At 36.9% G+C, this 24,698-nt stretch overlaps 7 protein-coding genes across 7 annotated transcripts in view; 2 read left to right on the top strand and 5 right to left on the bottom strand.

The window, feature by feature from the left end:
* LOC110845747 (rho GTPase-activating protein 23) overlaps window positions 1-1,955 on the bottom strand; it is a 30,291-nt gene extending 28,336 nt beyond the window's left edge. Inside the window, exons 1-2 of the mRNA XM_035849689.1 lie at window positions 1,491-1,955; window positions 198-694 (exon numbers count right to left, since the gene is read on the bottom strand). Coding sequence (XP_035705582.1) covers window positions 198-224 — 27 coding nt within the window. The 5' untranslated portion in view covers window positions 225-694; window positions 1,491-1,955. The remainder of the gene's footprint in view (window positions 1-197; window positions 695-1,490) is intronic.
* A 261-nt stretch (window positions 1,956-2,216) lies between these two features.
* Window positions 2,217-5,101, top strand: LOC110846318 (dol-P-Man:Man(5)GlcNAc(2)-PP-Dol alpha-1,3-mannosyltransferase). Its single transcript, XM_022093023.2, has 8 exons — window positions 2,217-2,823; window positions 2,914-3,209; window positions 3,299-3,396; window positions 3,471-3,620; window positions 3,708-3,868; window positions 3,951-4,071; window positions 4,143-4,561; window positions 4,657-5,101. Exons 2-8 carry the CDS (start codon window positions 2,966-2,968, stop codon window positions 4,826-4,828), a joined length of 1,365 nt encoding a protein of 454 aa, XP_021948715.1. The 5' UTR covers window positions 2,217-2,823; window positions 2,914-2,965; the 3' UTR covers window positions 4,829-5,101.
* On the bottom strand, window positions 5,012-6,318 carry LOC110846319 (density-regulated protein homolog). Its single transcript, XM_022093025.2, has 5 exons — window positions 5,948-6,318; window positions 5,803-5,874; window positions 5,607-5,682; window positions 5,288-5,532; window positions 5,012-5,199 (listed from the first exon to the last, which is right to left on the bottom strand). Exons 1-5 carry the CDS (start codon window positions 6,128-6,130, stop codon window positions 5,155-5,157), a joined length of 621 nt encoding a protein of 206 aa, XP_021948717.1. The 5' UTR covers window positions 6,131-6,318; the 3' UTR covers window positions 5,012-5,154.
* A 209-nt stretch (window positions 6,319-6,527) lies between these two features.
* On the bottom strand, window positions 6,528-9,180 carry LOC118434828. Its single transcript, XM_035849172.1, has 5 exons — window positions 8,724-9,180; window positions 8,402-8,638; window positions 7,907-7,984; window positions 6,887-7,848; window positions 6,528-6,815 (listed from the first exon to the last, which is right to left on the bottom strand). Exons 1-5 carry the CDS (start codon window positions 9,178-9,180, stop codon window positions 6,528-6,530), a joined length of 2,022 nt encoding a protein of 673 aa, XP_035705065.1.
* Window positions 9,181-9,305: 125 nt separating this feature from the next.
* LOC110845806 (alpha,alpha-trehalose-phosphate synthase [UDP-forming]) lies at window positions 9,306-14,880 on the bottom strand. Its single transcript, XM_022092318.2, has 13 exons — window positions 14,531-14,880; window positions 13,648-14,083; window positions 13,106-13,153; window positions 12,883-12,952; window positions 12,450-12,678; window positions 12,218-12,323; window positions 11,980-12,106; window positions 11,834-11,904; window positions 11,638-11,731; window positions 11,203-11,225; window positions 10,507-11,127; window positions 10,275-10,391; window positions 9,306-10,202 (listed from the first exon to the last, which is right to left on the bottom strand). The coding sequence occupies exons 1-13, from the start codon at window positions 14,632-14,634 to the stop codon at window positions 9,642-9,644; spliced, it is 2,607 nt and encodes an 868-aa protein (XP_021948010.1). The 5' UTR covers window positions 14,635-14,880; the 3' UTR covers window positions 9,306-9,641.
* Window positions 14,881-19,823: 4,943 nt separating this feature from the next.
* On the bottom strand, window positions 19,824-24,621 carry LOC110846425 (actin, muscle). The gene is made up of 12 exons (XM_022093180.2): window positions 24,485-24,621; window positions 24,070-24,229; window positions 23,307-23,419; window positions 23,159-23,231; window positions 22,997-23,073; window positions 22,731-22,917; window positions 22,612-22,648; window positions 22,273-22,535; window positions 22,118-22,166; window positions 21,925-22,009; window positions 20,540-20,559; window positions 19,824-20,449 (listed from the first exon to the last, which is right to left on the bottom strand). The coding sequence occupies exons 2-12, from the start codon at window positions 24,193-24,195 to the stop codon at window positions 20,349-20,351; spliced, it is 1,131 nt and encodes a 376-aa protein (XP_021948872.1). The 5' UTR covers window positions 24,196-24,229; window positions 24,485-24,621; the 3' UTR covers window positions 19,824-20,348.
* Window positions 20,603-21,860, top strand: LOC110846426. The gene is made up of 2 exons (XM_022093181.2): window positions 20,603-20,971; window positions 21,039-21,860. Exons 1-2 carry the CDS (start codon window positions 20,708-20,710, stop codon window positions 21,789-21,791), a joined length of 1,017 nt encoding a protein of 338 aa, XP_021948873.1. The 5' UTR covers window positions 20,603-20,707; the 3' UTR covers window positions 21,792-21,860.
* Window positions 24,622-24,698: the final 77 nt, after the last annotated feature.

Here is a 24,698-nt window from a genome sequence, read left to right as displayed (position 1 = left end):
GGGAATATACCAATGATGTATGCTTGTTATACATATTTAATTTATAACGAATGATGTGCAATATATCTGCCTGCATGATTGGTTATGGAAATGTATGCATGATTGAAATTATTGGTTTAATCACTTTTCTTCATCAAAAACCTCACAGATGAGAATGACACTTTTTTATCGTTTGAAAATATAGCAAGTCCACTTACCGGATCTTTGTGAAGATTCATTTCCATTCTTGATGGATTTGATGAGTATCCTTCTTCTCAAAACATGTTGTCTTATGTTACAAGTATATGCACATACACTAATTTCACTGTTCCACACAGTATTTAATAGAGGGATGGAAGATCGTCCGACATGCAGTTCCGTGCAATTGTTTGTGAGAAACACGACACCTCAACTGCATTTGTCGCGATTACTTTCACTGTCGATGCATAATAATTCCATTTATAGTGCAGTCTCAAATCCACGATACTTATCATGTGTGGATTTTTGATAGTTCCATCCTCGAGTAGATAAGGTATCTGAAGCGACGAAGCTCATCCGGATGAAGTGAATGAGAAGTAACGACTTTTTATCAGCCGGCACAATAATGCAGAAATGTATTAGTGTAGTTTCTCCATGCGTTAACTCCGATAATGTGAGAAAGATTACATGCGTCTTTTCGACTGGGAGCATAACATCTTTTTTAAACGTACGATTCCTGTAAAGTAAAAATAGGGACAATAGTAATGTAGCTGTATTTAACAGTCAAAGAAAGAATGTCCCTTTTCCATTCAACATCACATCTTTACTTTCAAACATTAAACCATGCACTAAGTTATGATGGACTGAGAACGTTAAACAAACGTTTATAAACATAGATAGGGAAGAAAGGGGTACAAAATCAGGAAGACCAAATAAATAAAGTTGAGAAAAAAAACAAATAGTTACAGCTTCTGTAAACCGAAATGGCTTGCACTATATGTATGTATTACAGTATTGGAAAGTTAGAATTTTTGGGCAATCCAGACTAACCAAACCAAATAAAATTAAACCTCAAATACTTGTAGCAATAAACTATAAAGTTGGGATGGGATGATATAAAATCGGTTTTATTGAGTAGTATCAATAGACTGACTTATGTTCGAATATTGATTCAGTCAATCCGATGTAAATTATTTAACAACTGTTCGATTATAGATAAAAAAATGTAATTAAAAATCGCAAATATGTTACCAACAATTTGATTGTGATGCCATAATTTGTTCAGTATTAAATTGTTAATTTCCTACAATACGAATATTCAGTCCCTCCAGTTTCTGATTATATCTTGTAATTCAATTAAATTTTCAATGATTTAAACGTTTTTCTGTTTTGTTTACAAATATATATATTTCTAACCAATACTATCTCACGTCACAAATAGTTTTTAAAAACCCAAACCTATTCTTAGGAATAATTTCCTTTACAATTTCTTCAAATTCAAATATTTATTTGTATATATACATGATACATACCTTCAGGGCTTGATGTACTTTCACATTTTGGATAAGCCATCCAGTTCATTCTTAACAAATCAACAAACCAATCCAAGAAAATGTTTAAATGTTATCATCTTTAATTTGATTTTTTTGTCTAATTTAAAAGTTTGGTTTGTTGAGACAATTTAAATTGTCACACATAATCAACACATTTTTAACTATGGTTGGTTGTTTCACATGTTTAACGTTTCAAAAACAAACACAAGTTCACATTTAACAACAACAAATAATGTACTTTTATAATGGCATGTGTTTAAAGTTTGTTTGTATCGTGGCTTCGTGCGGAGCGGTTTCTCTCTGCTTTCTCTTAATTGAATCTGCAACTAGCTCGGAGGAGGAGACACATCCCAATAAATGAAGTAAAGTGATTTCTTTGACGATTTGCTTTTCTTTTTACTTTAGCAGAATTAGATGGTGGTGGTAGAGCGAGGCAGGCAGGTATATACCTATTCAAGGCTATGAAATAGGAATACAGTAGTGCAATGCAATGGTGGTGGAAGGAGAGATATTGGGAAAAGGTTGTCAAAGATTCTCACTTCCAAAAATCTACACCGAGAGGCGTCTATCTCATCAAACCAGCAGCACTTCGTTCGCAGCTTTACTCGCTCCCTCAATAGAGAGACTCAGCGGAGAGAGGGCTGCGAGGCAAGCAGACCTGCCGCTCTTCTCAGCGCCACGAAGTCGCTAATCCCAATTATTGGGGGGAAGTACTATAAAAGAGTCAAAATAAGTGTCCTTCCCAATTGTGAAAGAATTAAGATCATGTGTTTATATAGGAATCTGATGACGTGACATCTGCAAAATCCAGTATTGATGAAAGCCTGTAAAAGCATTTAACACGAGCCCACACATATGCATATTGTAAAGAGCTGCATATTTTCTCTGGATGTAAAAGTCAAAAACGGAAGAACTCGAGAGCCGGTTCTTCGTGTGTATGTTGTATCTGTGTTTTGGTTGCAAATCACGTTCAGTACACTCGGTTCTTGAAGGGGTATTTTTATTCTTATCGGGTTTCTACCGAGGATTGTTTTGAGCCGAGCCACGTGTTCGTAGAAAAGGGGACAAACTCTTGAAAGCTAAATTTGGATCAACGTCTTGTTTTTTTACCACAGTATCATTTCGGGCAGATTATCTCACATGCTGTCCGTCTAGTGCCATCCGCCAACTAGCCGGTTGATTTTAGTACTTGTTGTTTCATCCTATGCATGCGACATAAGCTAGGCGCTTAACAAGTGTAGTCAGCGTATTCATACAGTTGAAATTGGGTGAAAGTGAAAGTGCTGCTGCTTTCTCCTCAGGAAAAATGACTGTAAGTCAAATTATCCTTTCAACCTAGTAAATATTGCTAGGTTGTGCTTAATCCTACAAGACGTGCCTAAATGAGTAACATGCATTGCAGGCGTAAATGACTAAAGATTCCTGTGGAGAGAAAGTGAAAGAAAGCAATAGGAATGGCTCCACAAACACGATCCAAAGCCAAACAAACAACGACCGGAGGTGAAGAAAATGCACGGAAGAAAGATGATGAGAGGACACCTAGCATTTTTATGGCTTTGTTCAATTTCTACAAAAAATATATAAATGTGGCCTTTGGGAAGAAAGTCCTCACAGATCCAGAATACACATGGCTAATTGCTCTTATTCTATTGTGTTGTGAAGTTGTGATCAATGGATTCATTGTCCTATGGAGGCCATGTAAGATTACTAATTACTATTCGTGAAATTGAAATTATATAAATGCACGATTGTGTAATATAATTTAATTTAAAAAATCAATTATGCAGACACTGAAATTGATTGGAAAGCATACATGCAGGAAGTGGAAGGTTTTCTTAATGGAACGCTGGACTACCAGTATTTAAAGGGAGACACTGGACCTTTGGTAAATATAATGAACATTTTAGAGCAAAATGCGCTCAAATGCAAAACCGTTAATTAATAACCAATCTGTTTCAGGTGTATCCTGCTGGATTCGTCTACATATTTTCACTCTTTTATTTTGTAACAAATAATGGAAATGACATTGTAACTGCTCAATGGATTTTTGTGGGGCTGTATCTGATTCTAGTCTACCAAGTCTTCAAAATTTATAGCAAATCACGAAAAGTATGATTTGAAGATTTTATTATGAGAAAAATTATGGAAAACTTGTTTATTGTATAGTAATGCATGTATGTTGCATTTGTGTTATAGGTGCCCCCTTACACTCTTCTTTTCTTAACTTTCACATCGTATAGGATTCATTCAGTTTTTGTCCTGAGGTTATTTAATGATCCAATCGCCATGATGCTGTGTTATTTTGCTATAAATCAGTTTTTAGAAGGGCGATGGACATTGGGCAGCTTAGCTTTCAGGTATGTAAATACATAAGTATGTGATTGATCCTTCTCATGAATAACTAATTGTTTTAATAATAAAAACTTTTGATACATGCAGTTTGGCAGTTTCGGTTAAAATGAATGTTCTGTTATACGCACCAGCTTTGCTGACAATTTACCTTACGCAGCTAAGTTTATTTGATACCATCGTACAACTTGCCGTGTGCGGTAGCCTACAGGTACCTACAACTAAATTTCATTTCGATGATTGGGTGTCGTTTTCATAGATTATGTGAATTCTTGTGAATAGGTCGTGTTGGCTCTTCCATTTTTACTCGTCAATCCATGGTCTTATATTTCTCGATCTTTTGATCTTGGACGGGTTTTCTTGTTTGAGTGGACTGTTAATTGGAAATTCCTCCCGGAAGACATATTTTTGAACAGGATATTCCACATTGGGCTTTTATCAGCGCATATTCTTGCCTTAGTCGCCTTCGTTCCTGTATGGATGCGCTATTTACAATCCTACTCCAAATTTAACGACGCTTCAAAATCCAAAGCAGGAAAATATCCTATGCAAATCCGATCTCAGCTTGTGCTCTTTCCTCTGTTTGTTTCCAATTTCATTGGAATCTGCTTCAGTCGATCACTGCATTACCAATTTTATGTATGGTACTACCACACAATTCCGTATCTGCTCTGGTCAACTCGTCTGCCGGTTAAAGTCAAGTGAGATTTTATCATCTACTTATATAATAACCTATGTTCCGCAATTCAAAAATTAAACTAACAAATAACGTCTCGTTACGTTAATTGTTTGATAGGCTGGCTATTTTCGGAATAATTGAGATGTCTTGGAATGTGTTTCCGGCTACACCCTGGTCAAGTTTGAGTTTAACCGTGTGCCATTCCGTTATATTGGTGTCAATCTGGCTCTACAGCAGACCATTAAAGGACTGGAGCACATTGGAATGGAAACAAATGAAGACCAATTAAATATATTTGCATTATTGCATAATAACTAAAGTTTTGTGACACTACAGTTAAGCAACCAGTCTTAAATCTGTAAAGGTTATATACTGGTTATAGAATTAGGAATTCCGATTGGATGAAATGAATGCGTACCAAAAATGAATATCTTGCATTTACAAATTATGGATTTATGAATCTTGCTCAATATTAAACTTTCACACTGTATGTTAAATATTTTGTTATTATGAATATTGACGATTTAGCAAATAGTAAACAATAAAATTGAGAATTTATAAATTCACACGGCATCATTGCACTGTGCTTGAACTCAGCCAAGCTCGGTGTGGTTATTATCGTTTTTGATCTCCCAAGTCTTCTATCAAATCTTCATCGACCTATGTAATAATAATAATTTGATTATTATCATAATTTGCCATTCTTAATACGAGACAAGTAAGTAGTAGTAGGTTTTGCTTAGTTTACTTCTGGCCATTTTTCAGGGAGCAAATCAAAAAGTTCGTCCTTTACATCCCCCTGAATGACAATTTCATCATCACCGGTAACTGAGGATGAACACGCAAACTTGGAGGAGAAGAATTTTGCAGCTATTTTCAAGTCCACCCCAAATGTCCCCAGTCCAGTTACTACTGTTACTGATTTCCTTTTTCCTCGTGGGGCTCGAGACAGGCAGATTTTCTTGGGACCCGTCTTTCCTCCAGGTTTCTTTGCTGATAAAATAAATAATATATTTCCCCTTGACCGTTCCACATTTAACATATAAGCAGTAGTAATAAACCTATACCTGAAACCAGACCTTTCCCTCCTCGCTTTTGTCGCCCCTTCTTCTTTTCTTCACCACCACCCTCGCTGATTGACAACTACTCGTACAATAAATAAAAAACAGCAGTATTTTTTACCGTTACCAAATACATTATTGTAATTAGGATGAACCCTGTTTACAAATCTTATTGGTTTATTAGACGCAAAAATGTGCTCACCCCTCCGAAATCTGGTAAGTTTGCTTCTAACCATACTCGACAATTGTCGTAGTCTGGATAATACTCGCAATACTGCAACATTAAGGAAAACCAAATAAGTCTAGAATTAAATAGATGTATTAATTGGTTAAATGATTATATGTACCTCAGGTGGAAGCCCACAATTTCCACAGTAAATCACAGTTATGGGATATGATACTTCCTCGACCGGAGGGGGTGGTGGAGCTTTGTCGTCGTCATCATCATTAGTGCTGGCGGCAGTTGTCGTCGAAAGTTCCTCACTTTTCAAAGTAGGTGGAACATCAACCAATGTTTCCTCTTGATCCATAGTTTATGAAATTGAAATCTATCCCCTTGAAAATACCCTTGGACTTGGAGTACAAAGTAATTCGATAAAAATACAATGCACCATAAATAAATATACTTTCACTTGACAAAGACAAGTTGGACGACACTAAAGAAAGTGTGGCAAACAAGAAGGTAGTGAGTAAATATATGAATAGCGAGTGAGATGTGTCGAGGTACAAATTTCCTGCGTACAGAATCCACACTGAAAACATTGCTGCAGAGAATGGGGAAAGTTGGCCCCAAAAGAATGTTGCTCGGTAGGTCTAGTTAGTAAACTATTATGGACATATTTATTTATAATACATCTTTTAATTATTATTGGTAAATTTCTCTACACAATACAGCTTAGACTCTATCGATCAACCACTTTGACTGAACTATCTAAGGAAGACGTGTTCATGTTCATGTTCTTGTCTCAATTTGACCACAACCGTGTCCACGACCTTTCTAAATTTATCTTTCCCCTTTTTTCTCGAGTTCGTTTTCGAATTATTATCAGCCACATGGTCATGATAAAATTGTGCCACATGAACAATCATCATCCTTCCGATGCGTAAGAGATGATTTTTCGTATACATTCTGAAAGTATAGTGTTTGTTCCAATGTTCGAAAACGAACACGAGGGCTGAAAGGCTGAGACCAAGCACGAGAAAGATGAAAGCTCCCTGCATAATTTACATTTATATGTTCATAGTTTTACAAATAATAAATATTGTGCTAATAATGTAGTAGTTACCTGCAAAATTTTAAGGTTCAGCGTGATTTGGCCGAGCCTTTCTCTAAGCCTGAACTTTCTCCCCAAGACCTTGTTCATGTTATTGACATACTTTGAGGCCCAGTGGGAAATCAGTCCACCTGCATTTAACCGACCTAATCCAACATCCAATTTTCGTTTGTAGTGGACGTTTTTCTTGAGAGAGAAAGCATAGCCTGTAATTAATAGTCGTTCTTCCATTACTTTCATGTTGGTAAGTTGAAGATCATTTTCGTTTCCTATGCCCGACTCCTCAACGATGTAAGCGACCAAGTTCGGGTTTACTGGTTGATGAGTGGGAAGTAATAGCCGTTCTCGGATCATTTCCAAAAGTTTGGTCATTTTATCGGTATCGGGATTGGGAGCAGGTGGTCTAAATTTACTACCACTCTCGAATAAATTGTCCACCGTGGTGGAGGATGTGTTGATTAGTTCTTTGACTGCTGCGTGGCGACCCCCCAACTTGAAATGATATCCAGAATTAATCAGTTCTCGGACTGATTTGGGCTCCGTTGTGATGACAGGATTGATGAGACTGGATATTAAAGAGGTGCTGTAAAGGGTAGTTATGATAAGGCATGAAAACCACCAAAGGACGAGTAGCATTTTAAACCGACGAGGTTGGTACATCGTCTGAGAAGAATTGAGAGGTTGACCAAACATTGGTTGCAGAGTTAGGAAGCATCCTGCAAACATTCGAACAATCAGTGTTTTCCGTTTTGATTCCTTGATGGCTTCATCAATCATAATGCTCAGTGACAATTTATTTTTCTTTGCTCCTTTTTTGAGGCAACAGTGAAAAGGTGGAAATTCGTCATTGGTAATTAATTCGAACAAGGACGACATGATGACTATGAGGAGCAGGATAATTGGCCATACTTGAGGTTGAAATGCGAGCCAAATTCCCAAAACAAAAATATTTTTAGGTTTCTGAACTACAAATACTGAAAAAAAACAATTAATTAATCGTTGTTTCATAATATAACAATACTTCGATATTACCGATGGGTTCGGTTTCGAAAATCTGAGAAAAATCAATTTTGGCCATTCTCTCTGATGTTAGCGTAATTCCTCCCACGGCTAAATCAATGACATCCATTTGTAACGAGTTCAGCATAAGAGAGAAATTTGTTTTATATGTCGGATTTTCAATGTCGTTTCCAATGTTTGTCAAATTGAAATTGAAATTCAATGATTTCGCCAGATTATTCACAATTTGCCATTCAATTCCAAGACAGTGGTTTTGGAACGGAAGTATCACCTGCTGTGGCTTTTTCAAGCTTACCCCATCGTCGCCATTAACACACATAAAGTGAGGAAAGTAATTAAAGTAGCCAATTCGCAAGCTATAATTATTGAATGATTGTTTTTTATACAAGTCAAATTCGTTAAAAAATTTTCCAAATTGTGTTTTGTTCCTTTGCCAGTCGCCAAGAAGTGTGTAGTATTGTTGGTTGCTTGATTTGCAAAATTCACATTTAGATAATACTTGCATACGAGATTCTGGTTTATCGGTATGAGAATCTTGAACTCGGATTGACAGTAGTACTCCAGTTTTTCTCATAAGGTCTGTTTCAATTTGGGCTGTCCGATAGTTGGTGCAACAAGTAAGAGCAGCAGAGTCGGGAATAGTTCCATCAAGATCAGGTTCTGAAGATTCACCTTCAGAAAAATAAATGATTTGATCCAATGAGGTGACAAATCTAGGAATTTTTAGATAGCCTCCATCCACTCCTAAGACAGTTTGAAACACATAATACTTAAATAAATAATTCGTAATATGTACGTATATGAGTTTCATGAAAAATTTAGTATGTACTTTTCGAGCTTGTAAATTGTTCCATGATATTGTAATCCTGTAATAACGACGATGATGCATTGTCAAAAGTTGGTACAGTTGGAACAGGACTTATCAAGTCACAGATAAAAATCAGAGAACATGATTTCCGGTGCCAGGACAAATATTTAGTCCAAGAATTTTTATCCGAGATGGTTTCATAATCTTGAAATTTGACAATTAAAATGGGTGGTGCCCACTCCCGAATAGAAATCAATGCATGGTCCAAGTATTGCTCACAAAATGAAGATACCACAAAAATATTTCCATCGCACTTTGATTTTAAAGTGGATTCAATTACAAGAGTCGTAATATCTTTCGCAAATTCTAATGCAGAAATGTCAACAATGGCGGAATCGAAGGATTCGGAAGAGACAGGCAAAATTCGAACAGCGATGAAAATGATTAAAATCATGAGCCTAATATTACCAGAAGACATTTTGGAGTTCAGAGATTACCTGCACCTGTAAAATTGTCCAACTCAACCTGTGCAGCATAGCTCCTTTTATATTCTTTTTGTTCTGTTTGTTGCTGTAAAAAATAATGTCCAATTTTGTAAAGTGGTACCTGCATGGATTTTCTTACGCAAAAACCAAACAACTAGATTTATTACGACCATTCATTGCATTACAAAGGCTTGAAAAACTCGTAATATAATAAGCATATATTTAGTCCATGGGCACGTTATCTGATTGATAGCTCTATATTATTCAGTTAATCTATATAAAATCGTTCAATTTACTTGAGTGATTTGATTAATCTAGTCTAATAAACTTACAGTCAGTACTAACTAAAATAAAATCTATATGATAAATATCAACCGGGTAATAGTATACATAAATACGTATGCCTAAATATAGTAATAATTTAGCTCCTTAGGCTTACAATTACAGGTCGTGTTTAAATATATCTATTTAAATCTTCAGACACTGCTAAGGATGAGGGAGAGGGTGGTTGAGAACTCGTAGGACTAATATTATTATCACCGGACTTTCCTACAATGAAATTCTCATTGTCTGCATCGCCTTGCTCAAGTTTTCGCGTTCTCCTAAAAATATTTTGCGTTCTTCCTCTCGAGTTGGTTCTGATCCTTCTCATCTCATCGTCACTCTCATCGAAAGAAAAGCTCATGGATATTCTGTTAGGTCGGACGGGGGAGGTTGGAGACGGGGATCGTCTGAGTGAAAGTTTCTTTTCAATCCATTTCAACATGAGGAGAACTTCATCGGAACTTCGAAGTCGGTAGTTCGCCCCAGTCCTAGAAGCACTTGTGGAACTACTTTGCACCTTAAAGGTGCACGCAATACCGGACAGCGTCTCAATAGCAGCCTCGTCATTTGCATCATCGCCACAGTAAATTACTCGTACTCGATCAGTCCAATCTATTCCATACGTTGTTCTGAGGATATGAATAGAAGCACGGCCTCTGTCCCACTTGACTTCGGGTTTAGCTTCCAACGCCTTAATGAACATATGGTTTAACTAGTTAAATGTTGAACTTGATTACTCAGATTTATCATTTATCTTGCATACCATTGGTGCTTTATGGGGTTGAAATCCATGGGCTAAAAAAATTTCTGTAGCTCTTTTCATGAAGGCGTCACGAACATGCTTTTTGCATTCCCTGTAATGGAATGTAAGAAGGGCACCCTAAATGGTGTTTTAAGAAGTGGTTCAAAAATTGGATTAGAAATGTTCCAATTAAACAGGATTGCCCAAAGACATTTATGTCAAAAAATAATTATGCTTGTCGTTATTGATTTACCTTGTTCTCTACCCAAGCTCCTTCCTTGCAAACCTCATTCTGCAGAGACTTTAAGAGATGTGCGATTCGTGTTTCATGTTCAGCTGTGATTGGATGTAAATATTTTGTGCCATCAGGGCTCAAAATTTCTAAACCATCCAAAGCCGCGTATGTAATTCCACGAATTCCAATCGAGTCGCAGAGGTCGATTAGACTTCGACCCGATATCACACAAATGCTAACATCCTGAGAGTATCTGGCCAGACGTTTCAGCACTTCCCTTGTTTCGTCTGGCATTCTGGCAAGTTCAGGCTTCTGCGCAATGGGTGCCAATGTGCCATCATAATCGAGGATCAGGCTTAACTTAACTTTCTTATCTTGATCCAAGTCAAAATCCACATAGTCGGAGAGGTAGTAGTCAAAGTCATCCACGGACAGCGGTGCCATTTTGTTGGCTGATGAGGGATTGTTGTTCAAATCGCACAATCCCATCGAGATGAGAAACATGTTAAGCCAATGATTGACATCCAGCCCCTGCTCTCGACGCTGAAGTTGCTTCATGCGTAAGGAACGTTCATCAAATGGCATTCTAAGGCATCGGTGCAGTTGGTCTGCGACCTCATCTATCTCGTACGGATTTACCTGTATTAAATTAACATGATGTAAATTAATTAATTTGCGGTAGAAGTTTTTTCTACAAAATTCCAAATAACTTACAATGATGGCTTCCTGCATCATACCTGAAACATTAAAAACATTGTTTTCATTGCATAGTTAACAACCATAAATGCTTATAGTTAATAAACTGGTCGTAAATATTATTGAAGGAAAAGTAATGGCAAATTCAGACACTTGATCAATGAACTTTTTACATAATTCTCAGTTCTAATCTCGACATCATCAACCTTGTAAACTCATCAACATCAACGTGAGTGCATAAATCTGTTTGTTTTGTTCATTCACTTGATACTCGAAGCATGTCCACTCTGTAAAGTGTTGTTCTATAGAGTAAGTTCATGTTGTCTGATTGTATGCACTTGATTTTTGTTCGCATATCTCTATTTTAAAACACTTGTTGCGTTTCTGTTCGAGACATGTGCAGCATAACCTCTAAAAATCATCCCAAGTTTCGCACAAAAATGGTTTGCTTACCTCCAGCACCCGCAAAAGGTGAAAGCATCAACACACCAGGGTCGGACAAATCCTGACAGGCAACAAACTCTTTCGCAACCAGATTCATTCCATCCTGTGGTTGTAAACACATAGAACATTGGAATAATGTTTACGAGAGTCGTACTTCAAAAATATACATTATGCAAAGTATTTATATAAATAGAGAAATGCTTACTCGAAGTGGAGTGACAAGCGCCACGGACGCGTCTCTGTAAAAGGCTGCAAGTTGTTCTTGAGAAATGCAACCTGCGACCATAATTAGCATTATTTCATTGAGGGCCAATTTGTATCGTGTCGTATAAAATAACTTAACAAACTTGCCATAAATATATCGTATTGGGCTCCAATTTATTTTAGAAAATCTTCCATTAATCCTTCCAATTAACTGGTCCATCTCCTCCTTCAAAGCTTGATACTCTTTCACGTCTGTCCGTGAAGGAACAGCTACCTATTTCATTTTAAAATAATAAACCGTAGCTCAATGTCTGATTTATGTATAAGAGTTTATGTAAATATATACATCAGAGTACTACAGATGCCGATAAATTTTTTAGCATACTTGAAAGAAAATGCATTTTTCCATATACTCGGGATGTTTCTCCAACAAACGTTCAAATGCTTTAACTCGATTCACAAGTCCTTTGGTGTAATCAAGGCGATCAACTCTATTTATTAAGAGAAAACAAATCATTTTGAGTTGCCCCAATTAATTGGGAGTAAAAATCGCAATCATCGTACTATTCACGGCATAATAAGAAACAAAGAGATTTAAAATATTTGTTTCACATTACCCCAAAATAATTTGTTGATCTTTCTCCTTTAACACTTTGGGGGCCACACGACTCATTTCTGCAAATTGCGCATATGGAATTCCTATGGGTAAGGATTTGATATGAATGGTTCTTCCGTCTAGTTCGCAAAGAAATCTTGCCCTATCGACACGACAGCCTAGTCTCCTCTGGCAGCAATCCAAGAAGTTTAAACAATAGTCGTCAATGTGAAATCCAACTAGATCACAACCTGTGGAATTATGTACACATGTTACGTAACAGACACAATGATACAACGAATGATCTTGATCTGTCTGGACCTTCAAATTGTTTATAAATGCGGAGTTTCAAAAAATGCATGTGTTTGTTATTCTCTCAAACACGAGGTCAACATGTGCACGTCGGACCAGGAATTTTTATGATATTTGGACATATTCAAGAAGGCGACTCTCACCTAGAATTCCTTCAAGGATCTCATCGTCCCAAGGAAATAGACGCATTAAGTCCCAGGCTGGAAACGGAATCTACGCCAAATTAGGCAACCAGGCAAATATGTAAGTGACGTGCATGAAATGAATATAAATGATAACGAGCGTGTACGCGTGACAGTTTCACACAAAATATGAAAGCCTTCATTCATTGAAAAATACGCATATACATAAATCTCAATAACTTACATGCATAAAGAAGCTCATTTTCAATCTCAAGCCTTCTTCTTCTGCAACCTGAAATATTGCATGAAAATAAAATGATGACGAGAGTGTTTACTTCTGAGAGTCACACTTGTAATGTTCTGCTAATTCGTATTGCACTTTGTCTGTGTAAATGCCCTCATTCTAATAAATTATAATTTAACCTTATTAAAAGTAGAGGAAATAATTTCATGAAATATTGCTGACCGATCCATAATTTGTTTGGTCTTACTTATTACTTTAACCTGTGGTAAACTTCCTCCTAAGCTATACATGTCTAACTTTGGCTATCTATAACTTTAGGTATAATTACACAATTGCATTGAAAGTACATCATTCGATGGATTTATCTTAGACCTCTCACAGTCGCCCCTGAACTGCTTATCTGGCTTACACATTCATGTCTGATGTTAGGTAATCATGTAATTAATTTTGCAGCCATAGCCAGAATGTTTCGGGAATTTATTTTACTCTGAATTTCCAATATGTTTAGTTCGTCATATGTGTTCATAATGGTGTTCACTCACCTTTCGAATGATATTTGCTGTAAGCATTAATTGGTAGTCATGAATCCAAACCACAGGAACGACATCAGTTTTCCTTTCGTCGTCCAACCTGGCGACCGTCCGTCTCAAAGCCTTTATTGTACTTTCTGCAAATACCTGGTTAACTTTTTTGTAGGCGTCATATGTCTCACTGGAGAAAGCGGCACGATCTGGCATAGAATGAAACAACGGCCAAAATGTGCCGTTACAGCAGCCATTGTAATACAGGTCAAAAAGATTGGGATCAATCGCCACGCTTTCCACTTGTTCAGACAAGAGACCAGAAGTTGGCGATTTATCATCAGGGCTGGACTCTGGAATAATCTCATCTTCCTTGAGCTGAATTCCTGGCCATCCAACCCACGTCCCTTTGCATTCAACACAAATTGGCGATACGGCTGTAACCAGACCTCCAGCACTGCACATTCAAAAGAGTAATGTCAATATCACACTTGTAACAAAATTACGTCCGTCGTGTGTGCATAATCAATTGAGTAATTGGGATTTGATAAAATTTGCATTTGCCACAGTTCAAATAATCGATCCTATTATCAAAGTTTATCAATGCAAACGTGTCAATTCAACCTCAGCTAAAGTGCACATTTTCCGCATTATTTAGGTCTGAAGTCCAATGCATGCTCTACATACTTAATTATGAAAGTGAAGTAGGCAATAACCTTACGATACAAGTTGTTAGCAGGAATTGCTGAAATTAAGTATGTCCAGTACACTTTTGTACATGCATGCAAAACATTAAGCACAGTATTTATGCTTAGCAAATATTCATGTGTGCTAATAATGTGGACTATAACGATTGCTTCCTTCGCAAAAGAGCTTGCGTTGAAACACAAAATGTTGGTCTTACCATTGCTTTCTCTCCAGACTTCCATCGTCCTTTCTGGCCAATATGAATGGCAAACGATTGGAGACAACAATCATTGGAAAGTTCAATTTTGTTTTGACGGTCATAGTGCTTTATTTAATGAATTTGAGAATGGGCACGCAAAACTGAGACAGGGCAAATTATTTTTATTGTATTTGTGTGTTTTTATGTATCAACTATGTAAAAACAATAGTGAACAATATCAACCAAGCAGTGCTAATTGGAGCACCAACTTTGGTCTATTATGCAATTGTTCATGAAAACTGTATAGTTGGTGTCTAACTGGTGGAAAAGCAGAGATTTTGGCTTTATATATAGCAGAGCACCTCTCGTTCTCTCCGACTCTTCTTCGCATGATATGCACGAATGGTTGGGGTTTTCTACATAATGTAACTGCAGACCTACTGGTAGACCATTCACTGCATGTTCCTAAACTGCGATGAGGCAACTTCATCCTGTAAACAAATAAAAAAGAACCTTTAACCTCAGATACGTCAAGACTGCACGTGTAGATAGGTACAACAGGCACTGGGTTGACATAGCCGAGTGCTGTGTTCGACGGCGAGCAGGACTGCAATGACATAACCTTCCTGTCAAATATTGAGTTGGGTCACTACAGTTTCTATAAGTCCACTTTTGCTGGACAACGAATAAGCATGAACATGAAAAGGATTTTCAATATTTTACTATTCCACATTCCTAAAAACAATTACGTAAAGTGAAAGTGAAAGACATTTTGTACCATAATGAGACGCCTACGGTATAACTAGGTTGACATACTGAAGGTTAAAATGATATTTGCAAACGTTAAAACTTTCCATTGCAAATTTCCATGTGTATTAATGCATATTAAGATAGTGCTTTTATGCGAAGTTTGAGTGAGCGGACTTACATTGAGCATTTATCCGATTTTTTTCAGTCTTATCGAGTTGGTGAATGGTTCATTACCATTGTACATTTCGCACTTATATCATAAATATGCTGTGTGGCCTATAGTTCACCCATGTTAATTTGACATTTTGCATAATAAATGCGTGAAAGACTCGCTCATTTGAGATAAAGTTGTTTTGCAACAACATTTGTCCATTTTTTCTTGTATTTTTTTCTATATGACTTTCTTTTTTCCTAGCATTTCGGTTTTGCACCTTAAGATATGCCAAATCTAACCGAGTGCAAATTTCATTTCTGAAAAGCATTCTTGTTGGTAAGTAAGCACACGGAAAGCGCATGCAAATCTTGTTGTTTTGTGTTTTTCGTGATCACTCGCCCGAGAGGTGATCGGAATTTGGAATTTGGCCATGTCAATACTGCATGAGCTAACTCAACTAAATAGAAATTAAGTCTGGTGCGTGAGTCTAAATAGAGTCGCAGTGGGTGAATATTTTTGAGATCTGCTTCCTTCTTGTGCTATTTGCCAAATACTTGTAAATAAATAGGTCGATAGTTTGATAGTCGATGTAACGGAGATTTGTTACATATTCTAAACTTTACTTCTACTTCTTCTGTTGAATTATTTGCAAGGTCGCTTTATTCTATGGACATTTCTTGGTTTCATCCTTACATTGAGAAGAGATTTTAAGGGTCCATGATGACGTCAACGGAGGCATCATGGTTAAGACTTGGCTTAACCTTGACCTTCAAATAAGAATCCATCCATATCTACAAACTTTCTCTATACATAATTTAAGGATGGATGGATGTATAGGTGTACATCCATCCATGTTGTACACTGTTTTACTTAAATGCATATGTATATGGAAAATATATACAAGGCATACATATATTATAGGCCTGTTGCATCGCTGCCCATATTTAGCGCTACTAACAATAAGACTAAAGAAATTTTGTTTGAATTTAATATGGTAATAACTCCTGTCTACATTTTTGGAACAAGATAGAAGGTGCATAACAGGATAGGATAGGTAAATATTTAGCTGTACATCAATTTCATAAGTTTGTAAGTTTACCAACCTTTTCTTACCTGGTTAAATATACACCAAGGATTAATTATAATTGCATTTTTAAATTGCATCTCCTGATCAAGTAAATATTTCAAAAATTATTGTTCGGCCACTTGTTGATCATCCACTACATGTTTGCAACTTTTGGAATGAACTGAGAAAATATTGATTCATCCTAGTTATTTAAATCTCTAGAAATGAAACATATAGGCTTTATTACAAGACTTTTTTAGACTTTTCCGTTATACTAAATAGGTCTGAATTAGCCTTTGGTTGGACCATGGATGGGAATAGTTACAATAGTTATAATTGTTAGTATGCATATCTAGTATTTAGATCTTAGTTTTATGCTATTAAGACGAAGCAGGGAGTAGGAACAACTACTAAATTGTGAGTAAAGAGCCCGAACGGTATATGTATCTGAAGATGCAGTTTGTTTAACGAGATTTCTGGAGTCAACTGGTTTTTGGTGCCATCGCCTGACCCAAAGTAAAAATCAGGTATTTTCCAGTTTAAATGACGTGACAAGCAAGGTAACTCAATATTGATTGTTGTGTACCGATTGTTATGATCAAGGACAATAATAATCCTTCACCATGCATGACCATCATCCAGAGACAACAATTACATATGTACAGGGATTACCCCATCATTAGTTTTTAGTAAGCTGGTGATTTTAACTCAATTTTCACTAATTATCACCTTGTTCAAAGAAAAACATAAAACCTGTAATTACAACTTATAATTTCGAATAGCACCATTAGAAATAGATGAAATATAGAAATTTCGTGTAGATATAAAAATGTAGAACGAGTAGCTGTAAGCTTAAATTTCTCGGCAATAACTATTGGAAATAGTAAATGGTTGCAGAACAGTGATGAATGAAGGACACCATACATTTGATTAAATCAATAACTTGAAGTGATAATGAAATTGATATGTTTACTTGGTGGCCTGAAAAAAATTATTGGAGCATGCACTGGTCGCATTTTTAGCTTTTTTCATTGTACGTAATGAGGTTTTGGAGCACAACTAATTGATTAGCAGAATATATTAAGTGTTTTGCAATGCTTAAAATTCTTTGTCATACATAATTTAAAATTATATACTAAATGACGGTCTGCTTAAAATACACACAAATATAAAATAATTTTATATTTTAACCAGTCATTAGTAGAAGTAATTTAGCCCTGTCCCATCCTGAGTTCTTGACTACTTTATAAATAAATGCATCGCGCATTTACAGATACAGATCTACAGATTTAAATTTGAACAAATAAGGAAAACCTTGACATGCTCCGTTTATAGCATCGGATAAATTATATATATGTACTTAATATGGCAAATAAACCTGTTGCTGATAAAGTTATCTGGAATATGCATGATTCCATAAACATCTGACAAGGGACACTCACGACCTGTCGTTTGAGTCCAGGGTACCCACTATGTTTTTTAGAATCTACTGGGACCCCTGATGAAGGATTCATTCTTATTTCCGTGTAAAACTCATATTTGGCCCAATGGCGTGGCGCCAAACTTAAAAATTTGCATTTTCGACCAATTTCAAACCCCCATAACTTTTGCAGTTTATGTCGGATTTTCAAGTTTTAAGCTTAAAATGATCAGAAAAGTCGAAATTTTTGAGAAAAAAATAAAAATACAAAATTTCTAATTTTTGAGACAATTTTAGCATTTTTTCGACGAACCCGAAATTTCGAAATTTTGTGAAAAGTTAAAAGTGATAATTTTGGAAAAAATTTCATAGAATACCAAAGTTGAACTCCTTGTCATGATTTTTGCCAAAAATTTTGAAAATCCGTCCAGGATTTCAAAAGTTATGGCGGTTTTAAAATGAAAAACCATCAAATTTGGCGAATTTGGCGCCACGCCATGGCGCCAAATATGAGTTTTACACGGAAATAAGAATGAATCCTTCATCTGGGGTCCTAGTAGATTCTAAAAAACATAGTGGGTACCCTGGACTCAAACGACAGGTCGTGAGTGTCCCTTGTGAGTACTACATAATAAATGAGACATTTATGAATGGCATGCTGTGAGATGACCACACGTTTTATTAGTTCTTACAATTCCATCCAGTTCTGAGAAGAGGCGACAATGTTGGAAATAGAACTGTTGTTGAGTCGTGGTCTCGACGTCTCCTGATTTTTAGCTGGGTGACGATGATGACAACTCATTACTCATTGATGCGTAATAATGACCTCCATGACATCAATTAAGTAGTGAATTGAGATGCTAATCTGGAATAACATCATTACTTGAAATTTTCCTGGTTGACCACTGCCTACATATTTCATGCACGTAACATCTATATATTTAATTCGTGTGTGTCAAGTGTGCCTATCAAAGCGCAATTTCAGTCAGGCAAGAGCATAAACTTCAGATTATCATTGCTCGCAAGTAATAAACAAGTATTAATTAAATTGCGAATAATATTGACGAGTACATGTCAAATTTAAAAAAGTTCGTGTTGATAAATTGAGGAGACTATGCAACATGAAATGGGCTTGCAATCTCAATTTCATGTGCTAATTTTTGTGTCACTTGCAAATGTCGCCAGTTTAAACTAAATTGCATCGTCGCAAGCGATTATGTTACGAAGGCTCCGAGCTGAATGAGAATTTTGTAATTCATCAATACGCTATATATTTTAATGACGTTAATACAGCATCATTCTGTTATGTATGTACTAAATAAGTACGACTCCTGAAAAATGAATAAGCATTTATAGCATATATGTGAAAATTACAATAAAGTGCGCCTTATTTTTTAAGTCTACTTTAATACAGTTTAATATTGTCAATTATGTTTCAGTGGTATGTACATATACTTGTTCTCATTTGTCCACAATGATTTTGAAGTCTGTGAACTCTAGTAAGGATTCATAATCTTATTTGTTTAAATATCATTACGCCTCCATTGATGTGAAGCAGTTCCCTTCTGCTGACCTTCAAAGGCAGTTTGAATCAGTTTATGGATATTATTTGGATGACGAATATGTTATCACCTTTTATCCACTTATCCTCTCTTAAGATTTGATAGAGAATTTTTTAAAAGTAATTATGGGATGATATTCAAGTATGCGGATGAATGTGCATAAGTAACTTCTTATGCAGGTATGCCAGGATATATGTAGCGAAATCCAGTTAGTCTCAATTTATGATTAGAGGTATGCACTTGAGTGAAAGCTTTTATGAGGAATCTAAATCTTTTGTGGCATGTTTTATGCATGTGTAACCAAAGTCGATTGAATGAAAATGAAACTGGACGAAATTGAGTATTTTTTTGATAGATGATGATGATGGTAGTGTTGTATTATTCCGGTAGCCGTAAAACCACAAGTACAATAAACATGAATGAGATTGTGTTTGAGATTGTCGAGTATTCAACACAATTACCACATTCGGGTAGAATATGAAATTATAGCTGAACAAATAAGATTACAATAAAATTATTACAATAATAATTAACAAAGAGTGGTTACTCATGATGGAAATCATGTTTGTGGTAGTGTTGGTATTTCTTTTTTACATAAAAATTGCTGGTAACGGTTGTTATTGATGATAATGCTGATTGCTCTTCTTGCTCTTTTTTCGTCTGATGATATTTACTATTCAAAGATTCGGATGGTGAATTGTTCTTTTTTATGACGCCTGATGATGAGCGTGAACAATGTTTAGTAGATGATGGAAATTTTATTTCGGATGTTGCTGTTGACGTAGACAGGTGTTGCGGTGGTGTTGTGTTGCAATAGTAAGTAGATAGATAGTAGTATAATAATAAGAGATGTAGTTGAACAGTATTTAAAATGTGATGATAGTTTAGAAGCATTTTCGGTGAACGATGCCTGGGCCTGACTCGTCGTACTCTTGCTTGGAGATCCACATCTGTTGGAAGGTGGACAAGGAAGCCAAGATGGATCCTGTGAAGGAAGGAATAATAAAATTGATCAGAATGATGGAATGAGCTGGTTAATAAATAATGGTTGTTATAAACGTCAAGTTTTGCATACCTCCGATCCAGACGGAGTATCTAGAACAAAGTATCTCACATTAATCATGGTGAAATACTCATTTAAGTAAGTCATTCTCATAAATCAGATTGTTATCAATACAACCAAACTCTCGCAAGTGATGTCCTCCCCAAATGCATTCAACATCGATTCAGTCGCATTTATACCATGGTGAAAGTGACTGACTACAATAGGAGGGACGTGTTGGTTCTTCTTCACACGAAGCCAGCAATATCTGTAGCGCAAAATGCATCCAAGCAGGAGAAAGACGAACAGACTGAACTGTATCTTCAAAACTTAATTACCACCTACGAAGGGTGGAAAAGGTATTGTGCCACGGAGGGTCTATCAATTCGACCAATCCCCAAATGTATATTATTACACCACTTTTCCAACGAAGGCGAGGCTCTAAGGATGCTGTCATTTGAATCGGTTAGTGAAATTGTCTCGGACATAATGTCTAAATAATGATTTTATTATTATTATTATGCATTTTTAGACCATCGGTATGTTTATGAAACTGGCCTCCGGATCTCAACCCATCATCAATTTGGATAATTTGATCCCCTTGTGTTACGGCATGGAGAGTGAGATCGATGCGCGACTAAAGGAGTTGGGTATGGAGCTCAAGATTCGTCGCCACTTAACACCGACGGAGAGGAAGAAGGTCAAGTACCCATTTCAGGGAGAATATCTTCTTGGAACAGTAGGGGCAACACAACAGCAAGAGGAGAAAGGGAAGACCTTTTTGTATACCATCATGAGTCGAGATATGTGGTATTTCGGCTGGAGCAACACCCCCGATTTCAAAAAGCGCTTGGACTCAGCAGGGGGGACTGATGGTGCTAGGGAGTACAAACGCATTACAGATAAGAGACAGAAAGATAGGCAATTGGAGATCGAGGGACTGAAACAGAGAAATAGAGAGTTAGGTGAAGTAGAGGAGTTATGCATCTATCCACCCCCACTGAAGGCTCCTACTATCATCCCCTATCTTGTCGCCAAATGTGAGGATGACGATAAGAAGACCATCAAGACCAGAACCATCGAAGCTAAGATGATAATAGCTGGATATGTTGCATACTTGTTGGGATTGCGTAATCCTATTCGTCCTAAGTCTGATATAGGTTACTCTGTTAATAAATGTGTATCTATTAGTTTAGCCGATTCTACTTCATGGGGCGAAATTTGTGAATTTGTGAAGTTATTCTGGGGATTTGAACCAATGTTGGAAAAATACGAAGGAAGTTAAATTTTGCTAATGTTATACACGTCTACTTCAAATAAAAGTTGTAATCTATCTTTTCTCATCACAATTTAACTAAACTTGAGATAATTTAAGTCGACATGTTGCAATTCATAAAATAAATAAATAAAAATCATACTTTCGCTCTGGGGGAGCAATGATCTTGATCTTAATCGTGGATGGAGCCAAGGCAGTGATTTCCTTTTGCATTCTGTCAGCAATACCTGTAGAAATTATCCAAATGATGAATCAGTCCACAAATAACCATAAATAATGCTGCGCATAAAAATCTGATGTTATGAATGACTGCTAATTCCTATTAAATCACTTACCAGGGTACATGGTGGTACCACCGGACAAGACCGTGTTGGCGTAGAGGTCCTGAAAAGTTCAAAAAATATGGGATTAAAAAAATGAACTGCGCCAGCTTCTTGAAATATCTGTTACACAAATTGTGTAGCACAATATGAGATTAGTTTGTATGTACCTTTCGGATATCAACGTCGCACTTCATGATGCTGTTGTAGACGGTCTCGTGGATTCCGCAAGATTCCATTCCCAAGAAGGAAGGTTGGAAGAGGGCCTCTGGGCAACGGAAACGTTCGTTTCCGATGGTGATAACTTGTCCATCAGGCAATTCGTATGACTTTTCCAGAGAGGTGGAGGCGGCGGCAGTGGCCATTTCTTGTTCAAAGTCAAGAGCAACATAGCACAACTTTTCCTTGATGTCTCGCACGATTTCTCGCTCAGCTGCAGATGTCGAAAAATAAATGTTAAAATTTTAGCCGTTGCTACCGGAGGAGAAAGTTATACTGCTGGTACGTACCAGTGGTGGTGAAAGAGTAACCACGCTCGGTGAGGATCTTCATGAAGAAAAATAATAATAACAATTAAAATTATGCCATTTAACAATTAAATGTATATCAATTGTAATTGTAGTCATACTTTCATGAGGTAGTCAGTGAGGTCTCGACCAGCCAAGTCCAAACGGAGGATGGCATGGGGAAGGGCGTAACCTTCATAAATTGGGACGGTGTGAGAAACACCATCTCCAGAGTCCAACACGATACCGGTGGTACGACCGGAAGCGTAGAGGGACAAGACAGCTTGGATGGCGACATACATGGCAGGGCTGTTCCGGATTTAAAAGGGTTTGTTAAATCGTAGTTTACAAAAATTGGGAAATTGGGAAAAATTGGGAATTCAATTACCTGTTGAAAGTTTCAAACATGATTTGAGTCATCTTTTCCCTGTTGGCTTTTGGGTTGAGAGGAGCTTCAGTGAGGAGCTATATATAAGATACATGAGAAAATCGTATTTTAATCTAGTTTCGCATTTGTAGATATGTAAGAATAATGTAAGAATATAATTACAATTGGGTGTTCCTCTGGTGCAACTCGGAGTTCATTGTAGAAGGTGTGATGCCAGATCTTCTCCATGTCATCCCTTAAAATAATTAATTTCTCATAAGATATAACATTTTGAAAATTTTTCATGAAAATCTTGAATTGATGAGCTTACCAGTTGGTGATAATTCCGTGCTCAATCGGGTATTTCAAGGTGAGAATACCTCGCTTGGACTGAGCCTCATCACCGACATAGCTGTCCTTTTGACCCATACCGACCATGACACCCTATTTGAGAAGAACAGCAAAGAAAGGCCATCATTAGTAAAGGTGCAAAAGGAATTTTGTAGGAGAAGGGAGAAAGTGTTGTTTTCCTATTTTGTCTCATTTTGATAGTTTGCTCGATTTTACTGTTTGTTTAGATGGCTAAGCTAAGAAGTCGAGACTGAAAGTTGAGTATCTATTTTTAACTCCATGTCTCATCCACACATCCGCATAATAAGTCAAGTCAAGTAAGAACTCGGAGTTTGGGAAGGAATGTCCTGCCCATGATGATGTGTGTTAGGGTCCACGAGTGTGTAGTAGTCGGATGTGGGGGTCTGTGCCAAAAATAGATTCGGCATCATCCCCAAATATGGACTCGATCTTTTCATTCCACTTCCTTTACAACTTTTCTCAAATTTCTACAAACACTTTTCACCTCTTCTTCGTCATCATATTTTCATACTGCAACTATTCGGGCTACTATTTTTCAAATATCTTAAGAATCATTGCAACTGTTGCAGGTTGTGATGGCCCTATAATCTAGATAAGTGACTTATGTATGTGTACATGTTCTTGTGTCACAAGTTATTTAAACCCTCCATTCGGGAAAAGTGGGGAGGGTTGTGTACAAGGACTCGTAGTCATCCTCGAGTGTGGTGGGTGTGGCTGTTTACCTGATGTCTTGGGCGACCGACAATGGATGGGAACACAGCTCGGGGAGCATCATCCCCAGCGAATCCGGCTTTGCACATTCCGGATCCGTTGTCAACAACCAACGCGGCAACATCATCGTCACACATTGTGATTGATTTTGATGGGTTAACACCTCACAAACTGGAACAACAATAAGAAAGAAGAAACAATTAACAGAATGAATTTTGAAACCTTTTTTCTCTCTCCCTCTGTTGTTTCAGGAATTCACTGATTTTTTTCAGACTTGAAAAAACAATTTTCACTGAGAATTCAATTTTAAGAATTGATGAAATGGATGAGCTTTTATTGCAAATCTCAAATTTGAATTCCAAAATAATTCCAAAAGCCAAAACTGTGTTTCCAAACTTGTGAAATTTTGAAATATGCACACACTACCTCAAAAGCCAAGGGAAGATGGTTCTCACGAGCGAGTCAGATCCGAAATCAGGTCGCTATTCCACCCGTCCTTTCTTTTTAAATCACGGCGTTCCCCCAGCGTATTTTCTCACCCGGGTAGACCAAAAATAAACCCACAGCCGCCCTCCACTGTACCTCCCTTGGCCTTATATGGTGGCCATCCAAAAAACATATAGCGCCACAGCTTACTGCA

The sequence above is a fragment of the Folsomia candida genome, unplaced genomic scaffold, assembly GCF_002217175.1.
Source record: "Folsomia candida strain VU population unplaced genomic scaffold, ASM221717v1 Fcan01_Sc003, whole genome shotgun sequence".
Lineage (NCBI taxonomy): Eukaryota > Metazoa > Arthropoda > Collembola > Entomobryomorpha > Isotomidae > Folsomia > Folsomia candida.
Note: the sequence above shows the minus strand (reverse complement) of the source record. Positions and strands in the feature narration are given on the sequence as shown.